Source organism: Poecilia latipinna, unplaced genomic scaffold, assembly GCF_001443285.1.
Source record: "Poecilia latipinna isolate Pla-1442-1.1 unplaced genomic scaffold, P_latipinna-1.0 Scaffold2157, whole genome shotgun sequence".
NCBI lineage: Eukaryota > Metazoa > Chordata > Actinopteri > Cyprinodontiformes > Poeciliidae > Poecilia > Poecilia latipinna.
The window spans coordinates 89,128-107,488 of NW_015114773.1; the positions used below are offsets into that span (position 1 = coordinate 89,128).

The 18,361-nt window shown below is 40.1% G+C and overlaps 1 protein-coding gene across 2 annotated transcripts; it reads right to left on the bottom strand.

The window, feature by feature from the left end:
* Nucleotides 1–2,082: 2,082 nt before the first annotated feature.
* Nucleotides 2,083–18,013, bottom strand: LOC106936494 (mitochondrial glutamate carrier 1-like). Of its 2 annotated transcripts, XM_015017549.1 has the most exons (12): nt 17,786–18,013; nt 15,272–15,460; nt 9,782–9,978; nt 9,555–9,680; nt 9,362–9,417; nt 9,191–9,281; nt 8,125–8,179; nt 4,979–5,039; nt 4,680–4,824; nt 4,443–4,597; nt 4,280–4,355; nt 2,083–4,158 (listed from the first exon to the last, which is right to left on the bottom strand). In XM_015017549.1, the coding sequence occupies exons 3-12, from the start codon at nt 9,799–9,801 to the stop codon at nt 4,005–4,007; spliced, it is 939 nt and encodes a 312-aa protein (XP_014873035.1). In that variant the 5' UTR covers nt 9,802–9,978; nt 15,272–15,460; nt 17,786–18,013; the 3' UTR covers nt 2,083–4,004. The 2 variants fall into 2 exon arrangements, with proteins under 2 accessions (XP_014873035.1, XP_014873034.1); XM_015017548.1 differs by lacking the exon at nt 15,272–15,460.
* Between the last annotated feature and the right edge of the window lie 348 nt (nt 18,014–18,361).

Genomic DNA, 18,361 nt, shown 5'->3' on the forward strand with positions numbered 1-18,361 from the left:
AAGATATTTTGTTTTTTTTAAAATTTTTTCCCCCCCCCCCCCCACTTGTGGGGGGGGGTTGTGAAAAAAAAAAAAAAAAAAAAAAAAAACACACACACAGAGGGAGTAAACAGAGAGAGAAAAAAAGAGAAACCGTAGCACGCCAACAACTACACTTCAACTACAGTACTACACTATCAGACACACACGCGCACACACACAATCGAATGCACAAGGTCGGTGAAACAATTCACAGCTGGATGAAAAACAAAACAAAAACAAAGCAAGAAGAACTTTGAGATTCAGCTGAAAACCGATGAAAACAATCTAAAGAGGGAGAAGGAGGAGGGATGAGGTTTGGAAGTAAATCGAGCAGTAATACCAACAACACTACAACAGACCGTCTCACCATAATCACAGCATACAGGTTCCGGACAGAACTTTACATTCACTTACTTAAGAGCAGAAATGTTTGACATTGGGCTTTTTAATGACGCATCTCAGCTCTTCTCTTTTCCAGGTTGGAACGATGATAGATCACGAAACTAGTTTTACAGTTTTGAAAACGTTGTGGATTCTCTCTCTGTCTTATTATTTGTATTTGGAGAAATGTCTTGAGTCACTTAGAAGTTTTCCAAGGCCTTCAACAAGCTTCTGGCATAATTCTAGATGTCTGATCAGTGTTGGTATTGGCTTGTAAAGTTCCCACATTAAAGAATCACTCTCGTAGCTGCAGCAGAGTTGATATCAGGGCCTTCCCAGAAGCTTATTGTTAGTTTTATCACAACACTAAGAAGAATGCTAAGAGGAGTCAACGTGACATCCCTGACAGCTCCAAGGCAGCATCACGCTGAGGGTCTGCTTTGCTGCTTGTGCTGCTGGAGCATTTAACCAATACAGTGTGTAGTTTTGACCCTGTGTGGATTTAGACCCACGTTAAAAATACGTACTAAGCACCCAATTCTTGTTCTTAAAAACCATAGTTGTACAAAGTATCATCTCTCCAACCTGGAAGAAGAAAAGTTAAATGAAATCTACGCCCATAACTGCATGCAAACTTCTGAACAGAAATGCATGTAAAATCAAGTCGGAATGTCAAAGAAAAATAATATTAATAATAATAATAAAGCCAAGTTTAAATGAGTCTTTTTGCCTTTTTCACCTCCCTCAGACTTATTGTCTGCTTCCACTGTTGAAAGGTGCCACTCGGTGTCTAGCGGCCTCCTCCCTGATTTATGGCTTTCGGTTACAGTAAGACGTGGAGAGAGGCCGAGTTTAGCCCGCGCTTGACTCGGGCGGCACCGCCTCGGTTTTTAGTGCAGCCTCTGTCGTAGTGCAGCAGCCTCGTAGAAGAAGCACCATTTAGACGCACGTGTTAACATAACGCCTTCCTCAGAGCTCGTCTTTCTCAGTGTGCATTTATTTATCGTTGTGTCATTCACTGGAAGCTAAACTTCAGCAGTAAGATTCTTCATTTGGTCCTATGTTCAAACAAGTGGCTGAACCCACAGTCCGGGGAAAATGGCACCTCCAAAAAAATGGCACCTCCAAAAAAAAAAAAAAAAAAAATCCATCTGAAGATCAGCTAGTGTTCTCCTTGGCGCACAGTAATAATAATAAAAAAAAACTCTCTGATGTTCCATCATTTGACTTGTCATTCTAACATAAAATCACCACAATATGAATTGAATGGGGAAGGTGGAGAGGTAGGTGTGCAAATAAGCCATAATGTACAAAACAAAAACAATAAATTCTAAGACAGAGTTAATTTCATCTGAATATGTACAATATAGATAACAAAGTAGACAATATAACACTAAAAAAAAAATGCACATACAAATATATAACACTATACTGCTTCTAGGAGGGAATATCTATAAATAAAGCTCACTCCCACAAATGATATCACACTGAAAAAGTTGCATCAGAAGTGCAACAGAACAATTGAAGAGCTGCTTGACCAGTGGGAGCAAGGAAGGAATGTGATTGGATAACACACATCAAAGTCACCTTGATCTCCGACTAGTTACATCAATGGCGGGGCGCCTCAGTGTTGTGATGCATAAACAAGATACGACAGGGCTGTTCTTTTTTTTTTTTCCTTTTTTTTTTACGCCCGGCGGCTTAAAGCAAACAAAACCTCTAAAGCAAATGAGCAGAAATGTTTGGTACAAATCGCACAACACTGAGCGCGCACTGGTCTGACTTTTCAGATGAATGAAAAGGTTTTTCATTAGCTCTTTGGGTCCTGCCACTGAATGCAAGTTTGGACAAAGCCGGAAAATGAAGAGCAAACTCTTGTGTAAACAAAAAAAACAAACAAAAAAAACAATAAGTCTGCATCTACAGGTTTCACAGCATGATGTGTGACCATCTAGAAACCCACAGTAAATCGTAGATTGCAGAACATTTCAGCACACAGGGGTCTTAAAGCTCAAAAGCAATCCCCTCGATGATCACTCAGCTGTGATTTTGTTTCGAATTTAAACTTCAGAAACACATAGTTTGTGGCAGTTCACAATAATCAGAAGTTGCATGGTGTGAGAACAAAAAAACATTGTTCTGGGAGGCCAAACAGTAGAACCACTGTGGCTAAGCTGAATATCAGATGGAACCTGATCTCCTTAAAAAGCCAAGGCAGTCAAAGCCTGCTCTGAGCCGAACCGCTGAGTTCATTACAGCCACTTACTGTACAGGAGAAGGGAAGTGGATTCCCTGGAAAGATCACAGGGAGTGAGCCGGTATCACATCAACACACTGCCCTGGGACTTGGCATGAACCAGACTCCCACTGTTTAGTATTCTCTCATTACATAAAGTCTGTTTGTCGTTTTCTTTTTCTTTTTTTTTTAAGAAAGCCATTAAAGCTCCAGATTAGGCATGGGCTGGTTACTGAAATCAATGTATTAGCATGGTTTTTAAAAGGTTACAGCTTAAAACTCACTGAAGATTTACATTATACAGTGATTTCAACTTAAAGTCTTTCTAACGAGGAGCCATGGAAACAACAACACATTTTCCCTCCCCAAACTGTTTCTGCACGCTGTTGGTCAGCTGGCTGAAAAAGGCCGCTACCTTTTGCCCTTGTGTTCAAGAAAGAACAAAATTTGCTGTTCGTGAAAGCCAAATGATTTTGACTTGTTGTCACACTTTGGTATGTCTGTTCAGCAGCCGGTTGCAGGATAGCTAATTAACCAATAACATTATCAGATCCCTATCGTTTCTCTCTAAACAACAAAACCACAAAAGTATAATTCATGTTCTACATAATGTTCTACATAAAGCTAAATCCTTGCATATTTGCTTGTGTCTAATTATCAATAAAAGATTAACATTTTTAATCGTAAAATATTTGCTATTTAACAATATCATAACTCATTGTAGTATCATGTTAGCAGGAGTAGCATTGTCTGCTTCAAATTAAAAGAATTGTATGAATTGTTTCAGAATTTATGTCTAAAGCAGTAATAACATGGTATTTGTACACAAAGTTGTCATTCCATGAGAATTTCATGCTGGCCCATGCCTACTCCAGATTTTCTATATATTTCTAACAGAAGATTTTGACTTTATTGCTCAATTCAGGGCAGTGGAAAAATGGGGATTTCACATCGAATGCAATGGGATGTTCTGATATTAAAAGGGTAATGAAGCCTCCAAAGGGCATTACTGAACGGCTTGCAAGAGCTGCTACAGCCAAGGGCAGTACATCTAATTTGCTAAGATTGACAATCATATTTAAAAGTAGAATAAAATCATTTAATTACAGACCTCTGTTCGTAGCATGATTTCCAGAAAGCTGCTGTGGCGTAGCTTGCCAACTGGAAACTTGTGCGCTGCCACAGGCATCTTGGCAAAACAAAGGCTCCCTTTCTGAACTTTTTGAACATTCAGCACAACAATTTAAAAACAAAAATAAATGAGATCCAAAAGAAAAAAAAAAAAAAAAAACCTCTAATAATCAGACGAATCCTCAAGGAGCTGATGTAACGCATCGCGGGAGGGAAGGCGGAACAGAGGTGCGTCTTAGTTGTTTTTCTTAGGCAAGAAGCTGAGGATGTATTCGCCCACGCCCAGGAAGTAGACGACCTGGGCGATGCCGAACAGAGGCGCGATGACCAGGGCGCGACAGTAGGCTCCCTTCAGGAAGGCTGACGGACCCTCGTTGCGCATGATTTTCCTGGAGAAGACATAAGTCATTACTTACACCAGAACAAAAGGAGCAGCATTAATAATCTGCCCACAGAGATAATAATGAAGACTTCACACTTGCTTAAGCTGTACAGACATAATGAGGTCACCTGATACAGTCGATCACTCCAGAGTACGTGTCTTCTGTGCTTCCTCGAGTCAGGGACTGAAGTCTAGTCTTTATCACTGCAATTCAGCAAGCCCAGGGTAGACTGTGAACGTCAAGTATCGGCGTGCACGCTGCTGAAAATGCATCAAAACACGGCAGCTCACCATCAACGGGGTTGACTGCAACAGCCGCTGTGCTTCCTGCAACGCAGCCTGATATGAACGACACATAGAAAGGAGCGGGGCCCTCCGCGTCTTTCTTCCCCAGGTTATTCAGATTAGCAAAAAGGGGGAAGTAGATGATGGAGAAAGGAACGTCCCTGCATGCGCAACAAAAAGACGAGTCAGGCCTGGACATGGACAATGGATAAGAGTTTGTTGGAGAAACTGTCACTAATTTACCTGAGCAGTGTGGCACCGAGGCCCTTATAGAGTCCAGCAATACCCTTTTCCCTCAGTAGTTGTCTGGTGATCTGCATGGCTGTCGGGGACTTTGTCTCCACAGTTCCTGCTGCCACCGTCTCTGGCATGAGCTTCCTCTGAGCAGCTAAAGCCCATGAGAAGCAAAGTACATGTCAAGCTCCTAACGCTATCCAAAGCGAAACGTGTATGTGTATTCTCTAACAACACCACACGAGGGCACTCTTTCCTAATGACATTTAAAGCTGTGGTATTGAAAAGAATGTCCCATTTCCTCTTACCGAGCCTCCCTGCGTCCTGCAGCTGGATTTTCAACATCTCCATAGGAGTTGTTACAATAACCTGTGAAGAAACAGAAATAAAACTTGTCAAACAAAGCATCCACGCATGCAGCGCGAGCTTTGTCTCTCAAAAAGTAGACATTTAGAGTGCTACTTGAACTTTTCCACATTTTGTCAAGTCAGTGTCACATCCCTCAAATTATTTTATTGAAGTTTTACCTAATAGACCACAACAAATCAGCTTATAATCATTAACTGAACAGGTAATATGGTTTTTACATCTGGCATCGGTTTGTATTAAGGCCGCCTGAGTCAATACCCGAGTTGCAGCTGCAAGTCTTGGGGGTATGTCTCTACCAGTTCTGCACATCTAAACTGCCATTTTCCATCTTCTTGTTGCCAAGTTAGCTCAATTTTAGCCTGAATAGATGGAGGGCATCAGATTTTCAGTTGGATTTAGATTTAGACTTTGACCACAGCCTTGTTGCTGGGTCTGTGTGTTTAGGGTTGTTGTCCTGTTGGCAGGTGAACCTCCATTATTAAGTTTCTTGTAGGCTGTGGTAGGTATTCTTCTTTTCTCTGTGCTTGGTTTCATTCGTCTTCCCAACATCATTAAACTGGTTTCCCAGCGTCTGCTAATGGAAAAGATTCCCAGGACAAGATGCCAACATCACCGTATGTCAAGAACATGATGGTGTGTTCAGGCTGATGAGCGGAGTTGGTTTTCAAACATGCAACACAAAATTATGGTCTCATCTGACCAGAGCATTTTTATGTCTGCTGTGTTCCCTGTAAGAATTGTTTTGGGTTTGTTTCAGCACTATACTTCTTCTTAAGGCCAGATGTGTGAACTTCACAGTCTAGGCGGACGGCCATGTCTTGCAGGTGTAAGTGAGTATTTTCACCATGTCATATTTTGTAGCTCCAAGCTGGATGAACTTGAATGCCTAATGCATTTAACCATAACAGGTGATGTGCATCTGTGTAATGAAGGATTGTGTCGCCTAACATTTTATATCAAGGTGTGCATAATTATTAAGCAGCTTCTTTCTTTAGGCAAAATGGGCCAAAAAAGGAGATTTAACCAACTCTGAAAAGTCAAACATCACCAAAAGTCTGTCAGAGCAGTGAAGACTCTTGAAATTTATAAGATATCGGGGCGTGATCACAGAACTATCAGACGTTTGGTTGCAAATAGTCAAAAGGGTCGCAAGAAACATGTTGACAAAGAAAAGAAGAATAAAGTGTTAAGCTACAAGGAAGCCATTATCTTTCAGCACTGTCCTTTTCCATGACTATAACCTGCCTCTAGTAGCTAGAAGTAAAAGATGTTTAGAGCTTAGAGACATGGCCATGGTCAAGTAGGCTGAAACCCGACCACCACTGACCAAGGTGAAGACCAGACCAAGAAATATCTGAAGACAGATTTATTAGTTTTATTCCACTTTATTCCAGTCCACCTTAATGATTTAGTTTAACCTTAGTATAAATACAGCTGTTTTGTGAAAGTTTTAAAGGATTGCTAGAGTATAATAGTGTTAAACAGTAGCGTGAAGACCAAGGCACACAGCAGATAGGTCAGAGTTAGAGTTATGAAAAAGCAGGTATGAAAGGATTATTTTTATTAATCACCAACTGCAGTGCTCTGTTAATCCAGAATTTTAATAAACCTCAAACATAAATCTTTAAGCAACTAAAAGTGAGGTTTTGGCTTTCTTAGGTGAATATTTATTTGTGCAAAATTGTTGGGCAGCTAGACAGAGTTATTGCACATCTAAATAAAAACATACATTTTTTTCTCCTATTTTTATCTGTTTTAGTGAGAATTATAAACAAACAAGTTAAAACTTTTCCATAAACATTTCTTACTATAAAAAAAGAATCATTGACAAATATAGCCCTCCTTATTTTCAATAACAGTGATAAAACTTTTTCATTTATGAAGTCTGTCAAGTTTCTCTGATCTGTTGCTGATCAACTTTTTATTCAGACACGTCAGAGAGATTGCCTGTTTTCCTTCACTCCTGTTTAAGAACCGTCTCAGTTTTTAGTTAGGTTAAGTGAGGAAGTGGCCATGTTATAAGTCTTTCAAATGTGACGCCTTTACTGTACTTGGATTCATTGTCCTGCATAAAAATGATTGTCGTTTTGAAAGATGCAGACTTATTTCTGCACCTCTGTTTGACGAAAGTGTCTTTTAAAAATTAGCAGCAGGTTTGGGGATTGATTTTGAATCCATCTTCAACCAGAAAAGGTTCAAACAGCACATCTTTAACTGTGTCACCCCACCCACACCATTACCCCTGATCACTGATCCAGTCATGGCCTCATCCATCTGGCCCGTGAAGAGTAATAAAACCTTTGCATTACACTTTTATTTGTGAGGCTTTTTGAAAAACCTTTCCTATTTTCCTTCCAGTTTTCAACTATGCACCACTTAGTGTTAGTTTTTTAAATAAAATCTCAATTAAAAAGATAAAATTTGACGGTTGCAACATGACAAATGTGGTCTGAAGACTTTTTCACTCAACTGTGTTTAGATAAATACTGAGTGAGACTGGAGGAGTGTGTGTGTGTCTGGAGTAAATCTACTGGCACCAATTGGCTCAATGTCAAGCCTCGGCCTTCCCTGTAGCTACACCATAGTAACTAGTTAACTAGATTAAGGGTGAGACGACCACGTTCTCAGCCACAATGGTAATCCAAGATCTGCTGCACTTAATCTAATCAGAGTGCTAAGGCTTGAAGTCTTTGCCCTCATTGACGAGAAGCATTTTCTTCGGACTCACTCACTCAGCGCACGTGGCTAAGCACTCTCACAAATGTCTCCTATCTGATCACACACATCTACACAGCTGGCCGTGTATCTTCCTGCCTGCTAGCCTTACAGTGACTGAAGATCCCTCATTAGAACAGAACAGAGCATTGCAGTTCACTATCAGACCCAGATCACACCATCTACAGACTCTAAGCGTGTTTCTTTGACTAACATGTCCCGCATTAATGTGGTTGTGGCTGATTGCAGCTGCAGGGACAGAGACAAATGAGGCAGCAGCCTGAGTCAACCTGAGTGTGCTTAAGTCAGGAGTTTCAGATGGAGGAAACGAGGGTGCAATTGAAGCTACGCCAGCCTTGTCCTCATTTACCTGGCATGTGCCCGCTCCACACCCAGCCAGCATCTCTTTGACCAGAGTGAGCTTCCTGAGGAGGAAAAGAAAGATAAAATGCAAACTTCAACTTTACTTCTTAACATCCTTGAAAGCAGAAGAAGGTACTGCTTGTTCTTGTAATGCTAATCTTTGTCTTCTGTATCAACATGTGAGGAACAGGAACAGATTAATAATTCACAAGGAGAGCAACTGGGACCAGACAAGTCAATCATTCATCAGCCTGCATGTTTGTTTCCATGGAGATTGAGATAGATGTCCTAGAAAGCTTCGGGTTTATCGGTGCATGCAGCTTTTAGGGGCGGACAATGGTTTCTTGCTTTCAGTAAAACCAGGTAGGTAATGGTTGCTAATGTTTGAGATATGAAACCATTATTTGTTACCTGTTGACCAGATTTCTGTTCAGAGTGTTGCGAGCTCACATATAAGTGACTTTACTGTTAGTGCCTTGCAAAAGTATTAATACTCTTTGAACTACTTTTGGGTTATTTACTTTCTACACCTTACAAATACAAATTTCAATGTATTTTATTGGGTTCTTATGCGACAAGCCACACAAAGAAATGCAGAAATGTAAAGGGGAATGAACGTTATACAAAAATTAGAATATCATGAAAAAGTTAATTTCAGAAAGTGAAATGTATAAACTACATCGTTTTATCACACACAGAGTATTTCAAGTCTTTATTTCTTGTAATTTTGAGCGTTACGGTTTAAAAAAAAAAGAAAACCCCAAAGTTTGTGATTCAGAAAAATTTAACAATTATATGCTACCTTACATTGGGAAATTACATAGAATTACATGGACATTTATTTATAATGTGTCTTTAACAAGACACATTATAAGCCACACAGTTCGTAGCATCTTAAAATCCTCTGAGTATTCGAGAAGAGGACAAAAAGGTGAAGGATTAACCTTGGGGTGGAAGTGCAGGCAGCTAATATGTTCGGCTATAGATATGTGAGTAAACACGGCAGTAATCTTCAGAGTGAATTAGAGGAGAAGGTGAACGTAAGTCAGGCTCTCAGCACTTTGATGCCTCACCCATCCTTGGAGAGGTGATGCCTGAAGAAGTCATTAGCAGCCAATTTGATAGCCTTCTCTGGTGTAACTAGCGTTAGGTTCACCGCAGCTCCTAGGAGGATAAAAACGACAGAAAGCCATGAAGAAAAAAACTGTGTGTTCCAGAGTTTAAAGGAAAAGTGTTAGACATACCTCTGTACATCCCGAAATACCCCTCTGATCGAATGGTCTTAATAAGGCAGTCTGACCTGAAAGAAAACAACAACAACAACAACAACAGGGGTCATGTGCTGTTGGACAAGATGCAAGACGACACAGATCAGTTCTGAATATGACACAACTGTAAACTCTGTTGGGATTTAAGGCAAGAGCTTCTATACAGTACATGCTGGTGTAAAGGCGAGATCCATTTTGCTGGTTTTGCAGGCGAGTCTTGGCCAGGTCAATGGGAAACACACAGGTCACTCCGACAATCCCGGCAATCCCTCCATTGATCAATTTGGCAGGCAAACTGCATGAAACGGAAGACCGAAGAAAAGAAGTTACAAGAAAGAAAGGAAAAAGAAAATGTCACAAAATCATTAAAACATCATGATTCCCAGACATCTTTACCTGATCTGTTTATCAGCCATTTATCTGAACCCCCGGCTGGTCGCAGTAAAACACGTTGGTTAGCTGGTCACTCTGGAGATGTTTGTTTTCTTTGAGATGATAATTCCTGTGGCGTTCCGCTGTCTTAGTGAGACAAAGTGGTGTGGTCCCTTGTTTTCCCACTCGATTTAATCCAGTTGTTGTTGCTTCAAGTAAGTCTGGCAGAAAAGAGAGAAAAAGCTGCTTGAGTAAAGTGATTCTGATAGAGAAATATCCCAACAGGAAACAGGACCAGCACACCGACAACAAACATTTCAAAACAGAGTTTCTTTCGCAACAAGCACTAAAATAGCACGAAGCAGGCAGTGATTCTACAGTCTATTCAACTAGGAGTAATGAAAAACTATCAAAAACAAAATGCACAAAAATTGTTAAGTACATACTCAATTTCTCCAACATTTTAACACCAGGGCAGCTTTCCAACTTTCTTTCCACAAAATAGGTACCCAAAGTACATGTGAGAGTTTTATTCAACTCTAAATATCCACATTGGAGTTTTGAGCTTATACATTTTAAAATGTTTGCCACAGTGGAGCATATACTGAATTTAGTGAACATCATCAGCCTATTTCCCAGTAAATGAAGCGCAGTAGCCTGAAAATCTAGATAAGAGAATTACATTTTATCAGCATTCTTAAGGATTAATCTTTGGTTCTTCAACAATCTTAAAGCTAAGACTGTGACAGATCAACATGGATTAGGTTTGGTCCGACTAGAATATCATTGTGGAGGTTAGAGAAGATTACAGGACACCAATCAATGATGTTCATTGCTAATAGGTAACGGAAGAGCTTCAGAACTACAATATCTGAAAGTGTTAAACAGAGAAACTCACTCAAAAAGGAACTATAATAGCTCTAAATCTGTAAGAAAAAATCATCGGCTTTGCAAAATGAAGACTCCAGATTCCCAACAGATATTTGAAGAAATAACCAATCAATTCGCTTCATTTCATTACCACTGTGGCTACAATCAGACATGGTGCTAGTTCTTTCATAGTGATAGGCGATACCTGGAAACAATTATTCAGAGAAAAAAATGGAAATAAATAAATGGGAGAAAAATGCCTGAACTGTATCCTGTATCCTGAAGGTTGTTATAATGAAAACATCTTAACAACCAGAACTGTTACTAACAAGGCCTGATGCCAGTGACTGTCGTTCATTTGCATGCACAATGAGGCGATTGCTAAGGTATGTAAAAAGAAAAAAAAAAACTCCAAAGCTAAACACAGCAAATTTCTTGCATTAACTGCAAAAAAGACACATTTCCTCAATGAACAGTAGATGCTAAGAGCGCTGTAAGCAGTCCTGCTGCAGAAGGAAATGTTTCTGACAGTTTTCCTAACATAAAGCTATAATGGTTTCGGTAAAACAACTCTAACCACCACAGCATCTGTTCATCATGTGACCTTGAAGCCTCGTGCTTTATGCAAACACGCTTTTGCTGGGAAACTGGAGCAAAACAAGCACAGCTAAATCTGCCTGCCTCAGATGCGGCATGCAGACAGAAAACAGGGGGGGAAAAAAACGAGATGTGTGTCACTATTTTTTTGACGCAGAGGGTCTTAACTGTGAAAAGATGCTTCCAATTTCCCTTTATTTCTCTCCACCCCTCCATACACCAATCAAAACCTGCCTCTGCTCTCCTCCTCCCTCCTTCCCACCAGCCCTCCCCCAACATTTCTCTCTCAGTCACAAGTCACGACTCAGTAAAAGCAGCTTTTACATCTCAGATCTTTGCTGACTGGTGGGTTTGCAGTGTGAAGTGTGTGTGTGAGTGTGCGTGTGTGTGTGTGTGTGTGTGTAATGTCCTAAATTCTCCCAGATCTTCTTTCTGGGAGACTCAACAGCAGGAGTGGATGTTTTAGGTTCATGGTAACCTTAGCTGGCACTGAGCGCAGCAGCATCTGGTGTGTTTAGGTGGATGGGGGGCTTTTACTGGCTGCTCCAGGGGTGGAGGAAGGAGGAGCAGAGAGACGGTTCAGAGGAGGTCACTGAGAGTGTGTCTCTGCTGCACATCTAGCTCTGTTTTCTCTCACAGCGGTGACATTTAGCCTAAATTTTCATTTCACAGCATGTTCTTTTAGTTTCTGTTCTCTGACAGTTACTTCCCCATGAACAAACACGTGTTAACTCCGTACTCAGCACTTCATTTTTTTAGACCGCTGAATAACCATGCGCCAAAGACTAAATGTAGCGGTAGTCCAGATTCCTGTCGCCTCGTGATATGCAGCGTGAAGCTGACGTCTCCATCCTTCTCCACCATGCCATCAACATTACTTGTCGACTTTAATCCACACGACTGCATCTGCGCTTGGACATGTCCCCAAGCCAAAGCCTGGCTGCAGTGTCCTGTCGTGACAATCAGACTCTGTATTTGGACACAACTAGGTCCACTGTGAAGTGTCCACGGAAAAAAACAAAAAAAAACAACAACTCATCAACCAAGGCTCCAAGGAATCTGTTACAATCTCACTAAACTGCTCTATACCCGAATGTAGCATATTCCTGCATTGCGTTGAAGTAAAATCAACAGGATTGTTACATTTTAGAGCAAGAAAACCCTAAAGTCTCGAAAGTATAAAACAAATAAATCACAATCAGCCTTTCTGATTGTGACTTATTTCTGTGTGTTTCCATAAGTAAAAGGTGATTTTCTGGAAAAACAGAGCCTTTTGAGTCACGTCCACTAACAGAGCAAGGCATAAATATATGATGATGTAGCATCTTTGAAAATATTTCATAGAAATTACATTATTTTCTTTACAAAAACATAATTTTTCTATCAATAAATTGCTGAATAGCCATGCAGCTGCTTAATGACAAAATAGCTGATGGCAACAAGAACTTGAAGTTCACGGGAGACCTAAAAAAATCTCGCTTTCTTGAACATTTCTAAACAAAGGTCATTTTTTTATGTTTGCACCACAGGAGCTGATAAGTACTGATGAGCACACAATAAGTGATTATGCAACCAGTGCAGAACCTTGAACTTAACTTTAGCCAACCTACTAAAGCAGCTATTGGATGCAGCTGATTAAAGAGCTAACACACAATGATGGTGCTGAGAAAGACTGCAGTCCAGTTTGTGACCCTTGTTCATCACAACAAGTTATTCAATAAGACTGTTGACTCTTTCTTTAAGATATGACATGTAAATATGATAACATGTTCCTGCCAGTTAGAGAACATCCAGTATAAATGATTAAAACACAGTAATTTGTACATGCAAAGACATTTAATATTAAACACACCAAATACAAGTATGTTTCATGGCCATCAGTTAAGTTCACGGTTTTTAAGTCTGAATAATGAGGTGGATTTAAATTAAATATATTTCATTTCAAGTGGCATCATTTGCTTATTTTAAATAGAAAAGTCTGATGATTCCCATATTTGATTTCCACACTATTGCAGCCACACTGAAAACCTATGGCAGCCTGCCAGTCGCAAATAGAGGCTGCTAAGTAAATGGACAGATGCACGTCTGCACTCAGATGCATTAGGGGAAAGTAAACAGGATCAATGCCTGGATAATTTAAAGATGAAGTGATGTAGTTGGTAGAGCTACTGCTTTAAGGTATCTCACCATGAAGAGCTGAAATCAAGCTTTAAGAATCTGCAGACTGTTCCATTTCGATTTATTTCCAACACAAACTGGATGCAAATTATATTTATTTCACACAAATCAACCAGCCAGAGGCAAATACCTTCTCAATCTAAGCTCCAGTGCGGCTCCTCTCTTCTTAAGTGCTGACTGTGTGAAGGTCGTGGTGAGTGAATGACATTCAAGTTTGGCTAAAGATACAAGGAAGTGAGTGGCTATGGTGACAAAGCCTTGTTGCAATCAGCACTCATAAAGAACCCATGTGACTAGGGAAGACAGCACAGAAAATGAAAAGCAAACGCAGCCTCTTCATTAGCTCAGTGCAGGCAGTAGATGCCAGTTCATCTGTCTCACATGAGCTGGTTCCATTAACACACTGCACACTGAGCTCCCAACAGCAGAAGTGTGTTTCTGCAGATATACTGCTATGAGCTGCAAGATCACAGAGGTCAGATCTAACGCAAAGCTCCATCTGTGTAGAGCTACACTGTATTATTAATATTTCTATTACTGTCAATAATATGAACTGTTATGAAAAGATAACTGGCTTGATTTCTGACTGATGTCTAGCATTAAGAAATCACTTCATGTCAGGCTGAATGAAGTAGATAAAAAGCAACACATCAATTTCAAATCTAAAGATATTCAAGAACAGATGACAAACAAAGCCACTGACCTCCATTTGTTTGGAAATGTTTACAGAGCCATTTGTAAGACGTAGGGACTCCAGGACAAACGATTTAGAGCCACTATCTACAAATGGACAACACACAAATCAGTGGTGAACTCTCCTAGGAGTGGCTACACCACACAGCACATCAATGACTTGACTGGAGTCACAAAAGAACAACATCTAAAGTGACGTATGCTTCATTCGTCTCTGTTGAGGTCAGCATTCATGACTATCTTATGAAAGAGATCAAACAAAAATGTAATTCATGGGATACTTCCAAGGCAAAAACCAATACAGACATCACATTCTCATAATTTCCAAAATCACATATTTTGGGAAAATATTCTGCAAATTTAAGTGGCTGAATTTAAACAATTCTGCTAGGAAAAGAGGACCAAAATACTTACACAGTTACGTACAAAGCTGATTTTTTTTTTTTTTTTTGGCAGCTCTTGCTGGCAAGGACGACTTGACTAGTTTGTTTGTTATTTTTAAGAAAATATGTAAGTGTGATTCACGCCATTATGGATTTTTTTCATTTACCACATTTAAAAACAGGCAAAAAGGGAAAATATATACAGAATAAAATAATGTGTAAAGTACAAGAAAATAAATAAGAAGACAGTCATAACAACCACTCAGGGTTTCACAGTCTACTCAGGTCCATGGCCAAAGAATCCAGAGTCTGAGATATGTCGACATGAGGTATAAACAGAAAGTAATGTAATAGGGCTATTGTAATAAAATGACTCATGCATAATCTACTATTTGATTTAGCTCCATGACAATGTGTCCATATTGGCCGTATAGTTGTTTATAAAAGGAATGCTTTTAATAATCCTCCAGACTAACATCCATCTGTGTTCTCCTATCTTAATGCTTCACTGCAGTGCTGCAAATATTTACGAGATACTGAATATTTTTAGTCTTACACAGCAGTGCAGGACCAAGGGATAACATTTACTATTTCAAATCTTTCAAATCTGATTAGTATTTCCTCTTCCCTACAACATGAGGATTATAAACGTAGTACATACTTATGAGAGCTCACTCCCAACCCGTTTTTAGAGCCAGATCTGGGCATAGAAACACATTTTGTGTCACTGATTCTCTGCTCTGAGATCATATTGCAGCCATTCAAACAGTACAACAGTGCTTTTTGAAATCACCTGTTGCGGGCCAATGATATCAGGTTGAGTCAGGCTTTTATGTTTTAGAAAAAGGCTCTTTGTGCAGATGAAAGGTGAAGAGTTTGGTCCTTCCTCCAACTCCACAGGTAGTACATGGAGGCTTTGTTTCTGTAAACCATCTGGGGATTTCTTTATCTTCACGCTTTTGCCTCAATCTCAGTTTTCTTGCTGTTAGAAGAAAAAAAATAGAGAAGAATAATTGCTGACTAACTTCACATTCTCACATTTCACCAAAAGCATCCAAATGACTTTGGGAAAATATTCTGTGGAGGGAAAAAAAAAAAAAAGCAACTGCTTCCAGTTTGCAGATTGCAGCAGACTGCAACATGAAGGTACAACTCTCACACAGGGATGATACAAAAGTATCCTTCTCCTGCAGCGAGCCTCCTGCTTGTGGGATACTTAGCACATTTCTGTGAAATCCCTTTGGTCTTGCCGCGCAAGCTAGTAAAATAAAACAAGGTTTGTATGGCGAGTCACAGTAAAACTACTTTCTAAGCTCTGGTCTAAAATGCTGAGCAGTTCCAGCAGATAGCACAGGATGTCACCTAAAACCTAAGAATGACTCACCTCATCAATTATTTCCAAGCAGTTGGAATGCTTGACTACACTTATAGTCTGAACTTTTCCATACATGTACAAGCAAGGTTCCCCATGCCAGTTTTAAAATAATTAGATTTTTGCATGTTCCTCTGCCATCCTGCTCAGCTGATAAATACTCCCATGTGTATGTTTTACAAGGCTTTGAAGCCTTTGCAGTGGATGCCTTGGGTTACAGAATAATGACCCTTGATGGTGCAGTGGCTTGTAAAAGTATGCATGTCACTTTAACTTTTTTTTTTAAATAATTTTATTCTAATGTATTATCTGCTGGGATTTATGAGCCACACCAAAGCAAAGTAGTGCATGTTTGAACAGAAGAAAAATTATTTTACAAATAAAGTGTGGCTTACATTAGTATTAATCTTCTATGCAGCCACATAGCTGCTGGTGCTGATTGTGGGATTCGGACAGGTTACCAATTGGGTAACACAGAGACACACAGAGCAAACAACCATCCACACACACACACACACACACACACACACACACACACACACACACACACACACACACACACACACTTTGTGCAGCTTGGACTAATCAATTAAGCTCTGTCTTTAACAGTGTAACAGTCTTTTTTCTTTTTGCAGTAAGAGAGGAAGTTTGGAGTATCCGGAGAGAAACCACCATACTTGGGTAGAACATGAACAAAACCATGCAGAAAAAACCCAGGTTGGCTGGGATCTGAATCCAGAAGGCAACAGTGCAAACCCCTCCTGTTCCATGAAGGCCTCAGATGTTGGAGAAGAAACAGCATCATGAAGGCCACACAAGTTAAAATCAAGTTTATTTTTGAACCTACCAAGTCATGGCTGTCCAGGTAAGCTCTTCAAAATTACAGCTTTGATAAAAAAAAAAAAATAAGCAGCCAAGGACTACGGTAACTCGAGTTCCAGTTCGGTGGACTTGTATTCACCGACATGGCCTCAATTGTGGAAAGAAAACAATCAGAATTCCCATTTGCCACAAGCCGTGTGCTTTGGTCAACTCAGAGCAAAATGCATTTTTCTGCCAACTATCAAAACGCTTTGAGTGGGAGAAAACTGGTTACTCTGAACATGTGAAACATGGCGGTGCCAGCTTCATGTTGTGGAGATGCTTTTATTCAGCAGAGATGGTGAAACTAAGAGTTAATGAAAACAGATGGACAATAGCTGTTCGAGGATGAAAAGACATGCAGGACAGGTGATCCATGAGGTTTATGATTGGGAAAATATCAAATAGCTCAAAGGGCATTATTCATTTTGTAAAGCACTAATTTATAAACATGCATCGTTGTATATTTTTAAAGAACTTTACAACTTAAAGGAGAACTCTAATTTACAACCAGAAAGTGTCGCCCTCTTTTGTTCTACCAATAAGAAAGAAGAATGCCACAGTGAATATGCTGATAACATCCAATAACAAGCGAACTAAAAATGTCTATACAACCCTTAAAGATGACAGCCGACCCACCGCTTCTGTGTTACAGACGGAAAGTCAATATACCTGGACGTGTCTAATGGTTCGGCGATTTTACGGCACGTAATGGCCCCGGTATGACACTTTAATAAGCCATTTTTCACTAGATAAATATTAAAGCCGACGTTGCTGCTAAGTATGCATATTTAATCCGCTTTAGCTTAAAACTGCTACGCTTACTGCATGACGGGAAATGATTTCCTTCCCGTTACTCAATGACAACCTCACACAGTCAGGCGCATCTTAGCCCCAACAGTACCAGCCACTGCTTCATGCAGCTATCTTCATTTTACACCTAGCTAAAAATTTTAAGCTAAATATTTCGGTTATTTTCAGGTGATTGTTTTCAAAATATACACTCCCTGCATTGGAAAGCAGTCATCATTTTTTGAAAGGAGACGTCAACGAGCATCCCCGTTATGTACATACCAGAGCCGTTTCCGCTGCTTGTGCCTCCGGGGTGATTCTGGGGTGAGATCAATGCGGTTTCACTCTCTGTATTTGACTGAAACTCCAATAGCAGCTAACCTATGGGAATTACTAGCATTTGAGTCCAGTGGAGGAGGCGGGAGTGAAAGCAAGCAGCCAGGCAGGCAGACAGGCAGGCAGGGAGGGGAGCAGACTGCTGGCTGGTAAGAGAGAAGCTGCTGCAAACCATAGCAGGGAATCTGAATGAGACCTCTAGTGGCGTGTAGTAGAATTACATACACATTTTACAAGCGCAGTAAAGGTGTAAGGGGGATGGTAGGACGGTAGCCTACGTCATCATGACGATTCATCGCTGCACAATGCCCTTGTGGGATAAAAATATAAAAATGGCAAGAGCTGCTATATTGGGGTTGAGACTGAGAATGCGGCCCTAACACGCCAAATTAAAGACCAAAACAATGCATGGATTTCACAGGACTATTCAGTGATCTCTTCTAACAGATGCACTGATAATGCAGTTTTGTAGAGCAGAAAAAAGTTTAAAAAAAAAAACAAAAAAAAAAAAAACAAAGACAA

Coding starts and splice junctions, on each gene's coding strand:
- LOC106936494 (XM_015017548.1), bottom strand. CDS start 9,801: ATGGCTGATAAACAGATCAG. Junction 8,180..9,190: donor CATCACCTCTCCAAGGATGG/GTGAGGCATCAA, acceptor TTTCCTCCTCAG/GAAGCTCACTCTGGTCAAAG. Junction 5,040..8,124: donor GTGGAGCGGGCACATGCCAG/GTAAATGAGGAC, acceptor GTTTCTTCACAG/GTTATTGTAACAACTCCTAT.